Consider the following 18385-nt stretch of genomic DNA (forward strand, 5'->3'; position numbering starts at 1 on the left):
CCCCTCACCACATGTGTATACATGTGCATTAAGGAAACTGGCCTTAAGGCAGCAAGAGGGCTAAATATGGTGTTCCTTTAATTTATTGTTCTAAACAGTATTTTTTCAAATGCAGATGTACTATACACAGGGCCGTCCTGGGCCACTTGGATACCGGAAAAATTGCCAGTGAGCTAGCATATCTTCAGGCGGGTGCACGGACGTTTACTTCTTGAAGCGTGGCCGAGCATACAGTAGATAGAGGATCTTCTTTATCCTCTTCCCAGCCTGACAGGAAGTGCACTTAGTGAGAGCACTTCCTATCAGATCGGTGAGAGGAAACAGAAGACACATAGACACATAGAGGGGCTAGAGGGGAAACTTTACACATTGGGAGGGAATGATACACATTGTCAGATATGAGACACATGGAGGGGCGAGGGGGAATGAGACATATTGGGGGCTAGAGGGGAGGACTGAAACACATGGAGGGGCTGAGAAAGGGGAATAAGAGAAAATCAGAGGAGCTGCGAAAGGGGAGAATGAGACACACAGAGGGACTGACTTAATGCATCTCTATAAGGAGATGTTGATTGGCGCAGTGTGGTATTATGCCACGCATGCGCAATAGCCTCCTAATGCTTTCCTATGGGAACCCATTGGATTGACTGAGATCATCAAGACATCTAATAGTGTTGAAATATTGGCATTATAGTTAATGGCTGAATAAACTTTGCAAATCGAATTATGGTGTGCTGAAGATCAGTTGGCATTTTCTTTTGACTATAGAAATATATCTTCTTTAGACTTCTTTATACCTATTATAATTTGTTGCTCTTGATTCCAGAGAATAGCTGTACCTTGCTGTATTACCTTTAATTGTTGGTTGCCAGGTATAGCTGTTCACCAAACTCCAGTTTGACCACCCGAGTGTTTGCCTTTGGCATGTAATCTATCAAATCAAAATCACTCCAAGATATAATAATATTAAAATGCCATAGTGATTTTATGAGTCCGTATTTCTGTATTTTGGTTTGTTTTTACTTTAAAAGGAAAACGGATAACTTTTATATCTAGAGGAAATGTACATATAGTTGCTTGTTTACATTTCAAAACACTATGTGAATACTACTTAAAAGTATGGGAAAATTATAATAATTATTAAAATATTGTTAAAAAAATACACAGAAGTAGTCAGGGATGCATGAAAAAAGCTTATAACTTTATTGGAAAGAGATACATATAGAAACACCTTGCATAGTAATTAAAAAAAACTGTACTATCAGGTCAAGATCAGATAGACAGTGACCTGACAGCAATGACTAATGGATAGAACCCAAAACAACATGTCGTCGATAAATCTTGATTTTGTTTTGTAATACTGTATCGTATTTTTCGACGATTATTGTTGTCGATTTTGTAGAACATTTTATTTTTGTAAAATATAGCATTTTCTAGGTTCTGACTTCTTAGCCATTTTTCAGTTTAGTAGTTTGCCTTATGAACATGTTCTTTGCTTGAGACAACTTTTCCATCGACGGTCTCATGTATTATGGTGCGAACTTGGCGTGTGGTTTGAGAAGCTAAAACAGAAAATAAATCTGTTAGACATATGGTACACAAACAAATCACTGTAACAGTAACCCAATATCAACAGTAAATATATTGTAAATATATAGCACTCAATATTCATGAGATAAAATTCTAATTTTAATGATATTGTATCGATAATATAGATTGTATACGTCATTTGAAATATAAATACATAATACCTATGGGGAAAAAATTTCTTGTAATAAATAATAGACATATTTTAACTAGTGCATTTACACATAATATGAAATGGAATTTTCAGCAATTTTTAATCAAATTACAAAAAAAAAATAGGAGGAGGCTTACCGTCGTTGTAAGATATGCTAAGGGAAAAATAAAAAGAGAATTGTAAATTACATTTGATATTTGAAACTTGTTTCAGGTATCGATAATAAACTTAAACATATTAAAAAAATAATTTCCTGGTCATACATGAGAACAAGAGCAATATTACAGTATTTGTCTTCATAAAACCCTTTAATAAAAAGAAGTAAAATCACTAATATAAAAATGTATTATTCTCATCCTGAGATCCGAGCCTTGCAGGGATTTTCATTACTAGTAAAATGAGCCTCTTGTGAAATTTAACTCATTTATAAAAGAAGGCATTTTCTGCTGAATATTTTTCAGTATGATAAGCCAGAGGGTGTTTGTGAATAACAATGGGGTAATTCAACACAGTCCAAAAACGTACAAGAATGAACGCAAACTTGTTTTGTAAATAGAATTTTAGCCCCCCAAAAAATGTATTTTATATATGAATGCCCAAATTCTGGAAATGTATTTTAATTGGTTGATGGTGACTGCAAGTTTAGAGGGTTTTACATAATGGAAGATAAATTAAGGAACATTTAGCATTTTTACACTTTTGTCAGTACATTTAAAAAACAAAAAACTGATGTGCTACTGTATCTTAGGATAAAACTGTGCCAATCTCTGCATCTGTATATAAATGAGTAGGGGTGCAGGACTGGAGAAGGCATCACTTGTTATGCAGCGGGGAGCAGAACATGATGAAGAGAAGATGCGTCAGTGGGGCCTTATCATTAGCTGTGATAGCAAACCCACCATAGTATGGCCCATCTGGAAAGCGCTCGTGTATGATCAGAAAAGCTCTGAGTTTGTTTTGTTTAACACAAGTAAGTCTAAAAGTGGCACTAAAGCTCTCACGTCAGATGACTCCAGAGTACAAATCTAAAATGGCCGTCATGTACCAAAATCACAACATGCCACCTTTACCTATCCAGGACAGTTGGGGGTATGTTTCTCTGTATATATCCTTATCTGACTATTTCTCTATTTATATCGCTATATGTATATCGGTCTCACTATATTAATTTCTGTATCTGCTTAAAAGTAAGATATTATTTTTATTTTAAACCTATATGATTTGACTTATATTAAATTATAAAATGTGTAGTTTGATATGTATTTCAACAAAAGGAAGGTGGGGAGAGACGAAGTGGAAATTTGTCTTGGATGTTGTAGGACCTTAATCTGGCTCTGAATGGATTTATAGACAATTTATTATATTATAGGTTGATGAACTAATTTAAATAAGTACCATAGATGGACATTCTTAACATTGTGAATAGAAGACATTACTGGTGTTTATAAAGTTCAAACAGTTATTTACTAAACTTAATTTTTATATATTTGTTGATGGCAAAACCAACTATGTATATATATATATATATATATATAAATATTATTATTTGCTACTGTGGTTAATAGTTTCTCGTTATTGTGCCTATATTTTCACTTACTCTTCTCCCTCTAGGAGACGTCTGTAGGTTGCAATTTCTTGTTCTAACCGGGTCTTTACATCCATAAGGATTTTATATTCATAACTCTGGCGTTGCATATCTGATCGGAGCTCTGAAAGCTGAGCCTCAACATTCCCGATGAGGCTTTGTAACTGTGAAAGTTGTGTGCAGTACCGACCTTCTGTCTCTGCTAATGTGCCTTCTAGAGCAGCTTTCTATATTGGGAAAAAAAAGAGAATATTAGGAATTAAATAGTGTTATATTGTATTAATTTAAAATGTCACATTTATGTGCATCCAATAAATTCCTGTTACAGTTACAATTATTTATATAGCGGCAACAAATTAAGCACCGCTGTACACTAGAAAACACATTCAATTCTAACCAAACATGTATGACGTACGGGAACAGTAGGTAAAGAGGGCCATGCCCAAACAAGCTCACAATTAAAATGGGGTGGTGTGTCCTATTTTTGTGACAGTCTAAAGAGATCGGGTCATATTACTCCAATGTCATTACTGGGTGACCCTATTTATCAAGGACCTTTTCAACTTTGTTTTCCAATGGCGACATTTGTAAACTTATATATGCATGATATAATTTTGTCTTGAAGAGACGGGTCACATGGGACATTGAAATTTAAATGTAACCATATTTCCAATAATTTTCAATATGTGGAGCATAGTATTTTGATGTCATCATGGCAGTGTAATTGAGTCAGATCCTATATTTGGTGGAAAATATCTTACCAGGCTTAGTTGTGTCTGCAGCTCAATCTCTAAGCCTTGGAATGTGCGTTTTAGGTCTGTGATTTCCGTGTTGCTGGACTGGATCTGTTCATTATGGCTGGCAACTTCTTTGCTTAGTTCTTCAGTCTGTAGGAGGAAGATGAGCATTAAGCACCTTTTTTAAAATTAATCTTAGAAATGCTATGCAAAAGATTGAGTCAAACTAACTCACCCTCTGTAAGTACCAGGCTTCAACTTCTCTGCGGTTCTTGTCAGCCATGACTTCATACTGATCCCTCATTTCAGACAGAATCTTAGTAAGGTCCACAGCAGGGGAAGCATCCATTTCTACATTCACTTGACCACCAACTTGTCCACGGAACGCATTCATTTCCTGCGTAAAAATAAACAATTGTTTAAAAGGGCATCTTCGTCACAGATCATTGTCTACGTCATTGTATATTCTATAACCTACTGATATAACTTCAAGTGTTTTCGCCAGTCTGAATATTCACAAATTTTACCCTACCTCTTCATGGTTCTTCTTCAGGTATGCCAGCTCCTCCTTCAGGCTCTCAATCTGCATCTCAAGGTCAGAACTAGTTAGTCTCAGCTCATCCAGAACTCTGCGCAACCCGTTGATGTCACTCTCAACACTCGTGCGAAGGGCCAGCTCATTTTCATACCTTGTTAGAAAGAGGTCAAAAGAGCACTCTTAAAATCTTGGACCATCAATTTACATAAATATGTATGTAACTGAGAAAAATAATGAGGGGATGGACTTTTGGCACCTGTGCTTTGTATATGTGTCAGCTTGGTCTTCCCTAACCAGAGTCTCTTCTTTCTGGTGGTGTAGTTGGATTGCAGAAAGAGGTGCGGGGAGACAGCGCCTGTAGAATTGTTCTCAGATCCAGTGATATATAGAATGAACAAAGAAACTTAATATAGTGTAGTATATAAAAAATATTGGTGAAGTATAGATAACAGAAATGCACTTACAATTTTCTGGAGCTTATGTTCAGCTCTATATTGATGCGCATGGACAGAAATATTGATGCCAGGGACGGAACAATCCCCATCTGTGGATATAATGGTAGATCCAGGTACTTCTTGGTGAGTTTTTTGTTCTCAGGCTGTGAATTGTTGTACCACTGGTCGGCAGTCAGATGTCCTCAGTATACAAGGAAGATAAAAACAGACTATAGTGCTCTCTGTATGTAATGAGCTGATTAAAAAAAAAAAAAAAAAAAAAAAAGGAATAAAATATACTCACAAACAGAGAGCAAATACAGGTATTGCTCAATCCTATAAGGCTTGGGTGGTATGATCCTCACCGAGGATGTTCCTGTGAGAATCTTCAGGATAAAATTCCAGGATAAAAAATGCCAGGATAAAAAATATATATTTTTTCAAAGATAGGTCTAGAGTCTCCAAAGCAGTATATAACAATAAGTTTTATTTGGAGATAATAAAAGGTATAAAATTGATAATAACACTAACGTGTTTCTCCTTTAACAGGCTTTCTCAAAGTGTTGAAAAAGCCTGTTAAAGGAGAAACGAGTTAGTGTTATTATCAATTTTATACCTTTTATTATCTCCAAATAAAGCTTATTGTTTTATACTGCTTTGGAGACTCTAGACCTATCATTGAAAAAATATATATTTTTTATCCTGGCATTTTTTATCCTGGAATTTTATCCTGAAGATTCTCACAGGAACATCCTCGGTGGGGATCATACCACCCAAGCCTTATAGGATTGAGCAATACCTGTATTTGCTCTCTGTTTGTGAGTATATTTTATTCCTTTTTTTTTTTTTTTTTTTTTTAAATCAGCTCATTACATACAGAGAGCACTATAGTCTGTTTTTATCTTCCCTGTATACTGAGGACATCTGACTGCCGACCAGTGGTACAACAATTCACAGCCTGAGAACAAAAAACTCACCAAGAAGTACCTGGATCTACCATTATTTCCACAGACGGGGATTGTTCCGTCCATGCGCATCAATCTGGAGCTGAACATAAGCTCCAGAAAATTGTAAGTGCATTTCTGTTATCTATACTTCACCAATATTTTTAATATACTACACTATATTAAATTTCTTTGTTCATTCTTTATATCACTGGATCTGAGAACAATTCTACAGGCGCTGTCTCCCCGCAGCCCTTTCTTCAATCCATGTAAGTAACTGAACTTCTTGTGGTTCCTGAAATGTCTTAAATATTAGCAGCCAGTAATACGAAGTATTTTTTTTTTACTTTATTTTAAATGCTGCTCCATATTTGGCCACAGGTGATACTAAAATACCATCATGTATTTCTCGATCACGATCTTTGTTTATACTCAATCTATTGGGCTTTGTGTACAGACTATTTGAGGATGGCTATTTAATGCTGGGATAAAATGAGCTTGATGACCCTTGGTATAATATGGAAAATTCACAGCTTTTATACACCAAATCATAAAAGTGTAAGATTAAGATTTACTTTGTGTGTCTTTATATGTTGGTCAGATAAAAAACATTGATTAAAGGGGTAGTATGAAAGAATTTAGGGCATATCGTTGGCCACTATGCAACAATTTAAGAGTCAAATTCACGCAACAAACTTACTTAGTTCTGAAATCGTCAGCTGCCAACTTGGCATTGTCAATCTGCACAATGGTGCTTGCATTGTCCAAGTTAGCATTATGGATCTAAAAGATGGGGAAAGAGTGAAAGAAAGTTACTAAATAATTCAAACATTTTGTAGTATTTTTTTTACATTTGTCATTTCCAATAGATTGTCCCCCATTGGTAACGGAAAATACACGTTACAACAAAAAAATGCTAAGTAAAATACTACTTCATGTGATTATACTACACAGTAGCTTTCAATTTTCATAACAAACTTCTAAAACTGTTTAAAAACAAGTATTTATTTTAAAGGGACACTATAGTCACCTGAACAACTTAAGCTTAATGAAGCAGTTTCGGTGTATAGAACATGCCCCTGCAGCCTCACTGCTCAATCCTCTGCCATTTAGGAGTTAAATCCCTTTGTTTATGAACCATAGTCACACCTCCCTGCATGTGACTTGCACAGCCTTCCATAAACACTTCCTGTAAAGAGAGCCCTATTTAGGCTTTCTTTATTGCAAGTTCTGTTTAATTACGGTTTTCTTATCCCCTGCTATTTTAATAGCTTGCTAGACCCTGCAAGAGCCTCCTGTATGTGATTAAAGTTCAATTTAGAGATTGAGATACAATTATTTAAGGTAAATTACATCTGTTTGAAAGTGAAACCAGTTTTTTTTTTTCATGCAGGCTCTGTCAATCATAGCCAGGGGAGGTGTGGCTAGGGCTGCATAAACAGAAACAAAGTGATTTAACTCCTAAATGACAGTGAATTGAGCAGTGAAATTACAGGGGAATGATCTATACACTAAAACTGCTTTATTTAGCTAAAGTAATTTAGGTGACTATAGTGTTCCTTTAATGAAAGTGCTAATAATGTTTAATCAAGTAGGGATGGGAGAAAACTCATGTTTCCAAATTGTGCAAATGTTCACATGTGCGTATTCTTTTCCTTCTTCTTGACTTTAAAAAAGAAAAAATTACGGGCATGTTTGTTTCTTATGCTAACACGTGCTAATGTTCGAGTTCACTAACTTTTCCATACAAGGCTAAGGAAGGACCAGCATTGCGTAAGAGCTCTCCTGCATGTCTGGAGTATTTCACTGGCTCCAGAAGTGGAAGAGCTCCTAGGATGTTCCCACAAAGACCTTGAATTAGTTCATCGGCAGGGGCGGACTGACCACTCGGGCAGATCAGTCATGGACCGAGGGCCCGAGGCAGTCAGGGGCCCGGCTGGCTGCATAAACATGCTCTGGCTGGGGAGATCAGATCACAGATCTCCCCAGCCAGAATTGTACATATTCTAGGGATAGGTTGCTGCTGCAACCTATCTCTTTCTGTTTCCCCCCTCTGCCTCCCCTCCACCCCCACCTTCTGAGACCTGGCAGTGATCCTGCTGCTCCTGCCAGGTCTCCTCCATGCAATGACTGCGGAGCTCCGTGTGAGGGGAAGAGGCGGGGCCGAAAGAGGGGAAGTTACATCACTTCCTGTCCTGCAGAATCTGCTGAACCCTGGCAGACAGCAGGTAAGTAAATATTATTTTTTTTAAGCTAATACCCCCCCTGTCACGACAGTGACCCCTTCACGCAGAGTGCAACCTAACTATAGAACGTATACCGGACCTTAGAATGGCCGGGCTCACGTTAGAGTAGTCAAATGGGATAGCCAGAGGTCAAGGGATAACAGAAGACGGAATAACGATTAACAAGCCAAAGTACAGGGAACCAGAGAGTAGAATAGTCAAATAGAGTAGCCAAAAGTCAAATACCAGGAGAGAATACCAATAAACATAAAGAGCACTATGGGAACCAGCAAGAACCACACTAGGGCGTCTTACTGCTGTCAAGACAGCCCTTTTATAGTGTGGTGTGTTTTGCTTTAAAACCACGCCCCCAAAAGGTCCGGGTGCGTGGTTGCGTCATGATCCTGTCGGCTTCCAGCCGACGGCAGTGGCGCGCATGCGCCGAAGTTAGAAATTCCGCTCTGAGTGAGCGGCCGGCGTCAGAGGTGCCGTGCCGCTCAGTGAAGGAGGATGCTGTACTGCGTGGGTCCGAGGATGACAGGTAAGGTATCGTGACAGTACCCCCCCCCACAAGGACCGCCCCCAGGGCGGTTAGAACGCCTCCTTTCAAATAAACGAATCAGGCGGGGGGCGTGCACATCAGAAGCGTCCACCCACGAACGATCCTCAGGTCCATAACCCTTCCAGTCTAAAAGGTATTGAAGTTTACCCCTAGAAAAACGAGAATCCAAAATAGACCTCACCTCATATTCGTTTTGTCCCTCCACAACTTCAGGAAGAGGAGGAGGGGTATTACGAGTAAACCGATTACAAATTAATGGTTTGAGAAGTGAGACATGGAACGAATTCGGTATTTTCATATTAGAGGGCAAACGAAGACTGTAACAAACAGGGTTGATACGCTTGAGAACCTGAAATGGACCAATGAATCTGGGAGCGAATTTCATAGATGGGACCTTAAGTCTAATGTTACGGGTACTTAACCACACTTTATCCCCGATCATGAACGTGGGAGCAGGTTTCCGATGCCTATCCGCATTGGCTTTGTACACACTAGCCCTTTGAGTCAATATTTGTTTAACCCCTAACCAAGTCTCCCTCATGTTCCTAACGGTGTCATCTACACTTGGCACTCCGGTAGAATGAATGGAACTCGGTAAAGTTGTAGGATTAAACCCATAATTTATAAAAAACGGGCTGTGTAAAGTGGATTCATGGACATGATGATTGTGAGCAAATTCTGCCCATGGTAACAGGTCCGCCCAGTCATCTTGATGAACCGAAGTGAAACAACGGATGTATTGTTCCAGGCATTGGTTCATCCTTTCTGTAACCCCATTAGATTGGGGATGATAAGAAGAGGAAAGGTTAAGGTTGATACCTAACTGTCCACAAAATGATTTCCAGAAACGAGAAATAAATTGAGGCCCTCTATCAGAGACAATATCATGGGGTACCCCATGTAAACGGACCACTTCTCTTATAAATATATACGCCAGTTCAGATGATGTAGGTAATTTATAAAGAGGAACCAAATGAGACATCTTGGAGAATCTGTCAATTATCGTTAATACGACAGTGTAGTTCTTAGAAGGGGGTAGGTCTACTACGAAATCCATAGCAATACTTGACCATGGAGTCTCTGGAATAGGTAAGGGCATGAGGAGTCCTATAGGACGACCCTTAGGCGATTTTGTAGTGGAACAAATATTACAAGCAAGGACAAACTCACGCACATCCTTCTTGTAGGAAGGCCACCAGAACCGTTCCGCCAGCAATGATGTGGTTTTATGTATCCCTTGATGCCCTGCCATTTTGGAGTCATGCATGAGGGATAATACTTTATTCCGATAGGTTAATGGCACATATAGTTTTCCTTGAGAAACAGTCAAGGTAGTACGATCTTGGAATGTAGAGATCTCCTCTATTAATCCCGATGAGACTTTTGCAAAGACAGTTGCTACAATACGATTATGAGGGATTAAAGAGGACATAACTTAATTGGAGGAAGTAACAGGTTCATATTGGCGGGATAGAGCATCAGCCTTAGTATTTTTTGACCCTGGCCTGTATGTAACAACATAATTGAAACGATTGAGGTATAAAGACCAACGTACTTGTCTGTCAGACATTTTCTTGGCTTCACTGAAGTAAGAGAGGTTTTTATGATCTGTAAAAATGGTAACAGGGATGGGTGACCCTTCAAGCAAGTATCGCCATTCTTTAAGGGCAGAAATAATTGCCAACAACTCTCTCTCCCCTATATCGTATCTCTTCTCAGTTTCCGTTAATTTTTTTGAAAAAAACCCACAAGGATGCAATGGTTGATCATCCGAAGGTCTTTGAGATAGTATTGCTCCTATCCCTGACTCGGATGCATCTACTTCCAGTATGAAAGGACGAGAAGGATCAGGGTGTCTTAATACTGGTGCTGAGGAAAAGGCTTCTTTCAATAAATCAAAAGCTCTTTTAGCTTCAGTACACCATTCCCTGTGATTTCTTCCCTTCTTAGTCATAGCAGTAATAGGGGCTGTTATTGAAGAGAATCCTTTTATGAATTTTCTATAGTAATTGGCAAACCCCAGGAAGCGTTGGATTGCTTTAAGTCCAACTGGTAAGGGCCATTGCTGAATGGCTTCTAACTTTTTCGGCTCCATTTGGAAACCCGTACTAGAAATGATATATCCCAGGAAATGCACTTCTTCCTTGTGGAACAAACATTTCTCCAATTTACAATAGAGACCATTCTCTAATAACCTTGAAAGAACCAATCTGACATGTTCATAGTGTTCGTTCATGTTTTTAGAGTAAATCAGGATATCATCCAAATATACGATTACAAACATTTGTAAAAAGTCTCGCAACACATCATTGATGAAGTCCTGAAAGACTGCTGGGGCGTTGCATAAGCCGAAGGGCATAACTCGATACTCATAATGACCATAACGAGTATTAAAAGCAGTCTTCCATTCATGCCCTTCTTTTATTCTGATTAAATTATATGCTCCCCGCAAATCTAGTTTAGAAAAGACAGTAGCTCCTTTTAACCTGTCAAATAGTTCAGTCACTAAGGGAATAGGATAAGCATTACGGATAGTAATCTTATTCAAACCTCTGTAATCAATACAGGGTCTTAAATCCCCTTCTTTCTTAGATACAAAGAAAAACCCCGCACCCGCGGGCGATGAAGATTTAGTGATAAACCCTTTCTTTAAATTCTCGGCAATGTACTCCTCTAATACTTTATTTTCGGACATCGACAGGGGATAAACCGTACCTCTTGGAGGCATAGTACCAGGCAACAATTCAATAGGACAATCATAGGGACGATGGGGAGGTAATTTTTCTGCCTCTTTAGGTTCAAAGACATCTTTAAGGTCAATATATTGGTTGGGTATTTGGGTAGTCAATGGTTCCATAGTAGGTATATTGATTAAGCCTACTGGTTTAATCGGAGTAATGCATTTACTGTGACAAGAATCTCCCCACTTAATGATCTCCTTCTTTTCCCAGTCAATCGACGGATTATGCTGGACTAACCAAGGAAACCCAAGTATTACAGGAAAAATAGGAGATGTTATCTGTTGCAGAATGATAACCTCCCTATGAAGAAGACCTGTAGATAATACTAGAGGAATGGTCTCCTGGGTAATAAGAGGTATCGATAATGGTCTACCATCTATGGCCTCAACGGCCAAGGGTGCCGATCTTTTTTGGAATGGAAGGGTATTTTTCTGCCCGAATGAGAGATCTACAAAATTCTCAGCAGCCCCAGAATCAATTAAAGCAAGGGTGGATATTTTCTTTCCCTCCCATTCTAAAGTAATAGGTAGAAGAAGCCGGAGATCTTTTTTATCATTGAAGGAGGACATACACATAACACCCAAGGCCTGTCCCCCTTGTGAACTTAGGTGCGAGAGTTTTCCGGCCGGTTAGGACAATTCACTCGTGTATGTCCCTTCCTGCCACAATACAAACATAAACCTTCCCTCCTACGGTATTGTCTCTCTGTCTCAGACAATCTTGTAGCCCCTAATTGCATGGGTTCTGGAGGGGTTTCGGACGAGGGATAGGTTAGAGCAAGACGTTCCGGTACTCTCCTAGGTCTCTCTCTGGTATTCTGCCTGTACCTAAGACGTTCATCAATATGAGCTAAATATGTTATTAGCTCCTCTAGAGTATCTGGTAAATCTCTTGTGGCCACTTCATCTAGGATTCTATCAGACACTCCATTCAGGAACACATCTACGAATGCTTGTTCGTTCCATCTGACTTCTGCAGCTAAAGTACGGAATTCCAAGGCATAATCTACTAGAGAACGGGTATTTTGTCTTAAACGCAATAAGGATTTGGCAGCGTTAGTCTTTCTGCCTGGGGTATCAAAAGTTCTCCTGAAAGCTGCAACAAAGTTAGTGTAATTAAAGACTATGGGGTTGTCATTCTCCCACAAGGGATTAGCCCAGGTTAAAGCCTTATCTACTAACAGGGTTATAATATACCCAATCTTAGCTCTATCGGTAGGGTAAGCTCTAGGATGGAGTTCAAAATATATGCTTATCTGATTTAGGAACCCCCTGCATCCGTTAGGATCACCCCCATACCTGAGAGGTGCTGTAGCCTGATTGGAAGTGCCTGTAGGTAGCACTTCCATGGGATGTTCTTGGGGTCTCAGACTAGGAGTCTGCTCCTCCGGCTGGAGATAAGCAGTGCGGTTAATTAATGTCTGTACGGCGAGGGCGATCTGGTCCATACGATGGTCCAGCTCCTCAAACCTATTGTCCGCACCAAGCCCAAGAGGGTTAACACCTGCAGGGTCCATGGCCCTAGTGTAATGTCACGACAGTGACCCCTTCACGCAGAGTGCAACCTAACTATAGAACGTATACCGGACCTTAGAATGGCCGGGCTCACGTTAGAGTAGTCAAATGGGATAGCCAGAGGTCAAGGGATAACAGAAGACGGAATAACGATTAACAAGCCAAAGTACAGGGAACCAGAGAGTAGAATAGTCAAATAGAGTAGCCAAAAGTCAAATACCAGGAGAGAATACCAATAAACATAAAGAGCACTATGGGAACCAGCAAGAACCACACTAGGGCGTCTTACTGCTGTCAAGACAGCCCTTTTATAGTGTGGTGTGTTTTGCTTTAAAACCACGCCCCCAAAAGGTCCGGGTGCGTGGTTGCGTCATGATCCTGTTGGCTTCCAGCCGACGGCAGTGGCGCGCATGCGCCGAAGTTAGAAATTCCGCTCTGAGTGAGCGGCCGGCGTCAGAGGTGCCGTGCCGCTCAGTGAAGGAGGATGCTGTACTGCGTGGGTCCGAGGATGACAGGTAAGGTATCGTGACACCCCCTTACCCAGCCCAGCCCCTTCACCCAGCCCCAGTGCCCCCTTCAACCATCCCAGCCCTGTGCCCCCTTCACCCACCCCAGTGCCCCCTTCACCCATCCCAGTGCCCTCCTTCAATTATCCCAGCCCTGTGCCCCCCTTCACTCATCCCAGTGCCCTCCTTCAATTATCCCAGCCCTGTGCCCCCTTCACCCATCCCAGTGCCCTCCTTCAATTATCCCAGCCCTGTGCCCCCCTTCACCCATCCCAGTGCCCTCCTTCAATTATCCCAGCCCTGTACCCCCCTTCACCCATCTCAGTGCCCTCCTTCAATTATCCCAGTCCTGTGCCCCCTTCACCCATCCCAGTGCCCCTTCACCCATCCAAGCCCTGTGCCCCCTTCACCCATCCCAGCCCTGTGCCCCCCCTTCACCCACCCCAGTGCCCCTTCACACATCCCAGACCCAGTGCCCCCTTTCACCCATCCCAGACTCAGTGCCCCGTTTCACCCATCTCAGCTCCAGTGCCCCCTTTCACCCATCTCAGCCCTAGTGCCCCCTTTCACCTATCCCATCCCTGTGCCCCCTTCACCCATCCCAGCACCTGTACCCTCTTAACCCACCCTAGTGCCCCCTTCACCCATCCCAGACCCTGTGCCCCCTTTCACCCATCCCAGACCCTGTGCTCCCTTTCACCCATCTCAGCTCCAGTGCCCCCTTTCACCCATCTCAGCTCCAGTGCCCCTTTCACCTATCCCAGCCCTGTGCCCCCTTCACCATCCCAGTGCCCCCTTTCACCCGTCCCAGACCCTGTGCCCCCTTTCTAACATCTCAGCTCCAGTGCCCCCTTTCCCCATCCCAGCCCCTTTCCCCATCCCAGCCCCTTTCACCCATCCCAGCCCCTGTGCCCCCTTTCACCCTTCCCAGTCCATGTGCCCCTTTACCCATCCCAGCCCCAGTGCCCCCCACCCAGCCCAACACCTGTGCCCCCCTTCATCCATACCAGCCCTTGTGCTCCCTTTACCCATCCCAGTACCTGTGCCCCTTTCACCCAGCCCCTGTGCCCCTTTCACCCATCCCAGCCCCAGTGCCCCTTCACCCATCTCAGTGCCCCCTTCACCCATCTCAGCTCTAGTGCCCCCCTTCACGCATCCCAGTACCTGTGCCACTTCACCCATCCCATTACATGTGCCCCTTCACCCAGCCCAGTACCTGGGCCCCTTCACCCAGCCCAGTACCTGTGCTCCCTTTACCTATCCCAGCCCCTGTACCCCTTCATCCATCCCAGGCCCTGTGCCCCCCTTTTCCTATCCCAGCCCCTGTACCCCTTCACCTATCCCAGCCCCTGCGCCACTTTACCCATCCCAGCCCCTGTGCCCCCTTTATCCATCCCAGCCCCTGTGCCCCTTTATCCATCCCAGCCCCTGTACCCACCTTTTCCTATCCCAGCCCCTGTGCCCCCATTTCCTATCCCAGCCCTTGTGCCCGTCTTTACCCATCCCAGGCCCTGTGCCCCCTTCACCCATAACTCCGCCTGTTCCCCCTTCACCCATCCCAGTCACTATGCCCCTTTGAGCCCCCTTTCACAGCCCCTCTGCCCTCTTTATCCATCTAAGCCCCTATGCCCCTTCACCCACCTCACCCCTATGCCTTCCTGCACCCACTACAGTCCTCATCACTCTCATCCCTATCCCTCCCTGCACTCACTACAGCCCCTATCCCTCACTGCTCCCACTGCAGCCGCTATCCCCCCACCGTCCGTATGCCCCCTGCACCTATTATAGCCCATATCCCCCTTCATGCACTGCAGTCACTATCCACACACATACTGCAGCCTCTGTATCTCCCCCACACAGTAGAGCCTCTAGTATCATACAAACATACACTACAGTCCCAGTATCCCCTAGCTGCCTACTATAGCCCCTATCCCCCACACACACACAACAGCCCCTATCCACACACTCTCTGCAACACAACCAGCTCTTTCCACTAACATACGACACTGCAAACAGCTCCATACACACACACAAACCCACAAGGAACCTCACTGTATGCACATAATCCCACAAACAGCATTCCCACACATTCAATACCACATGCAGCCTCCCTACACAAACATCACAAGAGGCATCCTCAGCATGGCAATACTGCATACAGCCTCCTTATACATACAAACGCAATTATTACAATTACTTATATAGCACCAACATATTCTGCAGCGCAGTACAATAGGTAAAACAAGTCAAACAATGAATTCTAATTCAACATGTTGACATACAGGAACACAAGCAGCATCCCACACATGCAACCACACAAGTAGCCTCCAAACACACGTGTATGACAGCTGCACAAAGACCTTGCACCGGGAGGGGGGCCCTTGATCTCCTATTGACCGAGGGCCCTATAAGTTGTCAGTCCGCCCCTGTTCATCGGCCTACACAGACGTATATCCATGTTCAGAATAGGGTGTCAACCTACTTTTAATGGAATTTTGGGTGACTGCCCAACCACCTGTTTTTCTAAATGATAGAAGTATTCATAAATACAGGGGACAAAAGCGTGTAATGAATAGTAGTATTCTATTTTTTTGTTTGTTTGGGGCGATAGTGATTGTTTTACAGTGTTATGCTGGGAGCAGGTTTGCAGTTACCATTAGTGATTATGTTGCTTAGAATGCCACCTGAAAGTTAACCTGTAGTGGAGATCTGGAAATATATCTTAGCACTGAAAAGTTTTGTGAGATACATGAGATAATGTTATGATAAGTTAGAACTTTTTAAAATCAGCAATTTTAGGGCCTTTTTAGTTGCCAAGTGTTGTCCACTGATCACTTAGATTGCAAAGGCAGTGTTTTTTCTACTTCATAAATATTTACATATATCTAGAAAAATATACTTCCATGTAAGTGTCTTCTACAAACGTGCACCCATTATTTCACCAATATCTCTTCCCTTATTAGAAAAATACATAACCGAGCTTTGAATAAACATGCTCATACTGGGCTGAGGGATAATATTAAATGGCATTAAGTTTATTAAGACTCGTTCTGAGTAAAATAAATTTAATAATTTCCTTGTAAGTTGACCACATCTGTACTGTATAAACATCACCTTTTAAAGGAGAACGTTGTTTATCATATTCCACAGGTGATACAGTCTACAGTTCACTGGGTTCATTATCACCTTACAAATTAAATAACATGTGAATGTTTATTACCAGCTTTATTACAGCTGGGGTGTCATTGTTGGATTACAATATGACAGACAACCAACTAGGGGAAATATTGCCCAAGGACAACTGGAGGTCAAAGATTGGAAAGTTAATTTCCTCTATCCATACATTATAACGGAGGCTTAGATCTAGCTTCACATGTCACTGAGCCCATGTCATGTTAGTAAATATATTTTAAGGTTGATCAGTTTAGGCTATTATTATCTATTATCTTAATTTACAATATACTAAAATATTACAACCTGATTTAAAAATAATTAAAATATATATTATATTATGAATTTTAACTGATCTGCACAAATACAACTGCTTAAAACACCGAAACATTGAATAGAGGTCTATGAAAATAACAGATAACAAAATATGTTATATATAACCTATATTATAATGCTATACAATCTTAGGATAAAATATGGAATTGTTGTACATGGCATCATCTATTCAAATATGTTGTTGTATCAACATATGGATTAATAGTGATCTAGACAGAAATATCAAAAAATAACGGTACACTGATGTATTCACTGGGAGTAGACAAATGTTTGCTACCTTGTTGCGGAGGTCCTCAATTATCTTGTAGTAGTTACTGTAGTCATTGGATACACTGGGTTTCTGCTTCTCATACCATTCACGAATCTGAATCTCCAGCTGAGAATTAGATTTCTCCAGAGATCGCACCTTGTCCAGGTATGAGGCCAGACGGTCATTCAGATTCTGCATGGTTTCCTTCTCACCTCCTGACAGAAGGCCATCTCCACCAGCTCCCCCTCCAAAGCCATATCCAGAACCATAACCTCCACCAAAGCTAGACACATAGCTCCCACCTATGCCACCACCAAAGCCACCACTAAAGTCACCACAAAGGCCGCTACCAATCCCAGATGAGACAACTCTTGCGGTGGAGATAGAAACATTTTTACCACCACTTCCCCCATGGATGCTAGGGGTCCGATAGCCACCTACAGATAGCCTACTGGAACCACCACCATAGCCACCAAAACCCAAGCCACCTTTGGTTCCTGAAGAAGTGGATGTTTGTCTGATACTATAGGAGGACATGGTGTGCTGTAATTACAGAGCCTTAATCTGAATGCCACCGGAAGGATGTGTGAATGTGAGGAATCCAAACCACTCTACCTAGATTTTATACTTTGGGAAGTGGGTGTAAGTTTGCATGAAAGACAGGTCCCTTTGTAGAGTCATCAGCTTTGATTTGCATTCCAACTTTTGTGAAAGCTTCAGGGTTTATAATCACGTCATTGGTTTGGGAAGATAACCCAATAGTGTCTGAACAGCATCATCCCCCTCCTTCCTTCTTTTCTTTCCTGAAAACGTCTTACACAAAGTGCTTTTTCTCATCCGAGAGGTGGTGTTGTGAGTCTGTGCTGAGTTGGTTTCTAAAACAAAATGTCTGATTCACATTGACTCAGGGAGGTTCCTGTCCTCTGGCTATGCATTTGACATTCCTATACACTTAACCAGGTAAAAAAAAGTATGTTTTTTAGAGACACTCCTCCCTATACTGGAAAAAATATCCAGACTTTGTATTGTCTCCGAGAACAATCCCAATTAAAATTGAGTATTCATCATTTCCTATTTAACCCTTTACGTGCCTGTAAATAT

At 41.7% G+C, this 18385-nt stretch overlaps 1 protein-coding gene across 1 annotated transcript; it reads right to left on the reverse strand.

The window, feature by feature from the left end:
• Positions 1 to 1180: 1180 nt before the first annotated feature.
• On the reverse strand, positions 1181 to 17863 carry LOC134614956 (keratin, type I cytoskeletal 19-like). The gene is made up of 9 exons (XM_063459241.1): positions 17312 to 17863; positions 6680 to 6762; positions 4596 to 4752; positions 4299 to 4460; positions 4088 to 4213; positions 3339 to 3553; positions 2462 to 2475; positions 2027 to 2035; positions 1181 to 1562 (listed from the first exon to the last, which is right to left on the reverse strand). The coding sequence occupies exons 1-9, from the start codon at positions 17819 to 17821 to the stop codon at positions 1465 to 1467; spliced, it is 1374 nt and encodes a 457-aa protein (XP_063315311.1). The 5' UTR covers positions 17822 to 17863; the 3' UTR covers positions 1181 to 1464.
• Between the last annotated feature and the right edge of the window lie 522 nt (positions 17864 to 18385).

This window comes from Pelobates fuscus, chromosome 6 (assembly GCF_036172605.1).
Source record: "Pelobates fuscus isolate aPelFus1 chromosome 6, aPelFus1.pri, whole genome shotgun sequence".
In the NCBI taxonomy this organism is placed as follows: Eukaryota; Metazoa; Chordata; class Amphibia; order Anura; family Pelobatidae; genus Pelobates; species Pelobates fuscus.

Coding starts and splice junctions, on each gene's coding strand:
- LOC134614956 (XM_063459241.1), bottom strand. CDS start 17,821: ATGTCCTCCTATAGTATCAGACAAACATCCACTTCTTCAGGAACCAAA. Junction 4,461..4,595: donor TGAAGAAGAACCATGAAGAG/GTAGGGTAAAAT, acceptor ATTTTTACGCAG/GAAATGAATGCGTTCCGTGG. Junction 4,214..4,298: donor AAGCCTGGTACTTACAGAGG/GTGAGTTAGTTT, acceptor TTCCTCCTACAG/ACTGAAGAACTAAGCAAAGA.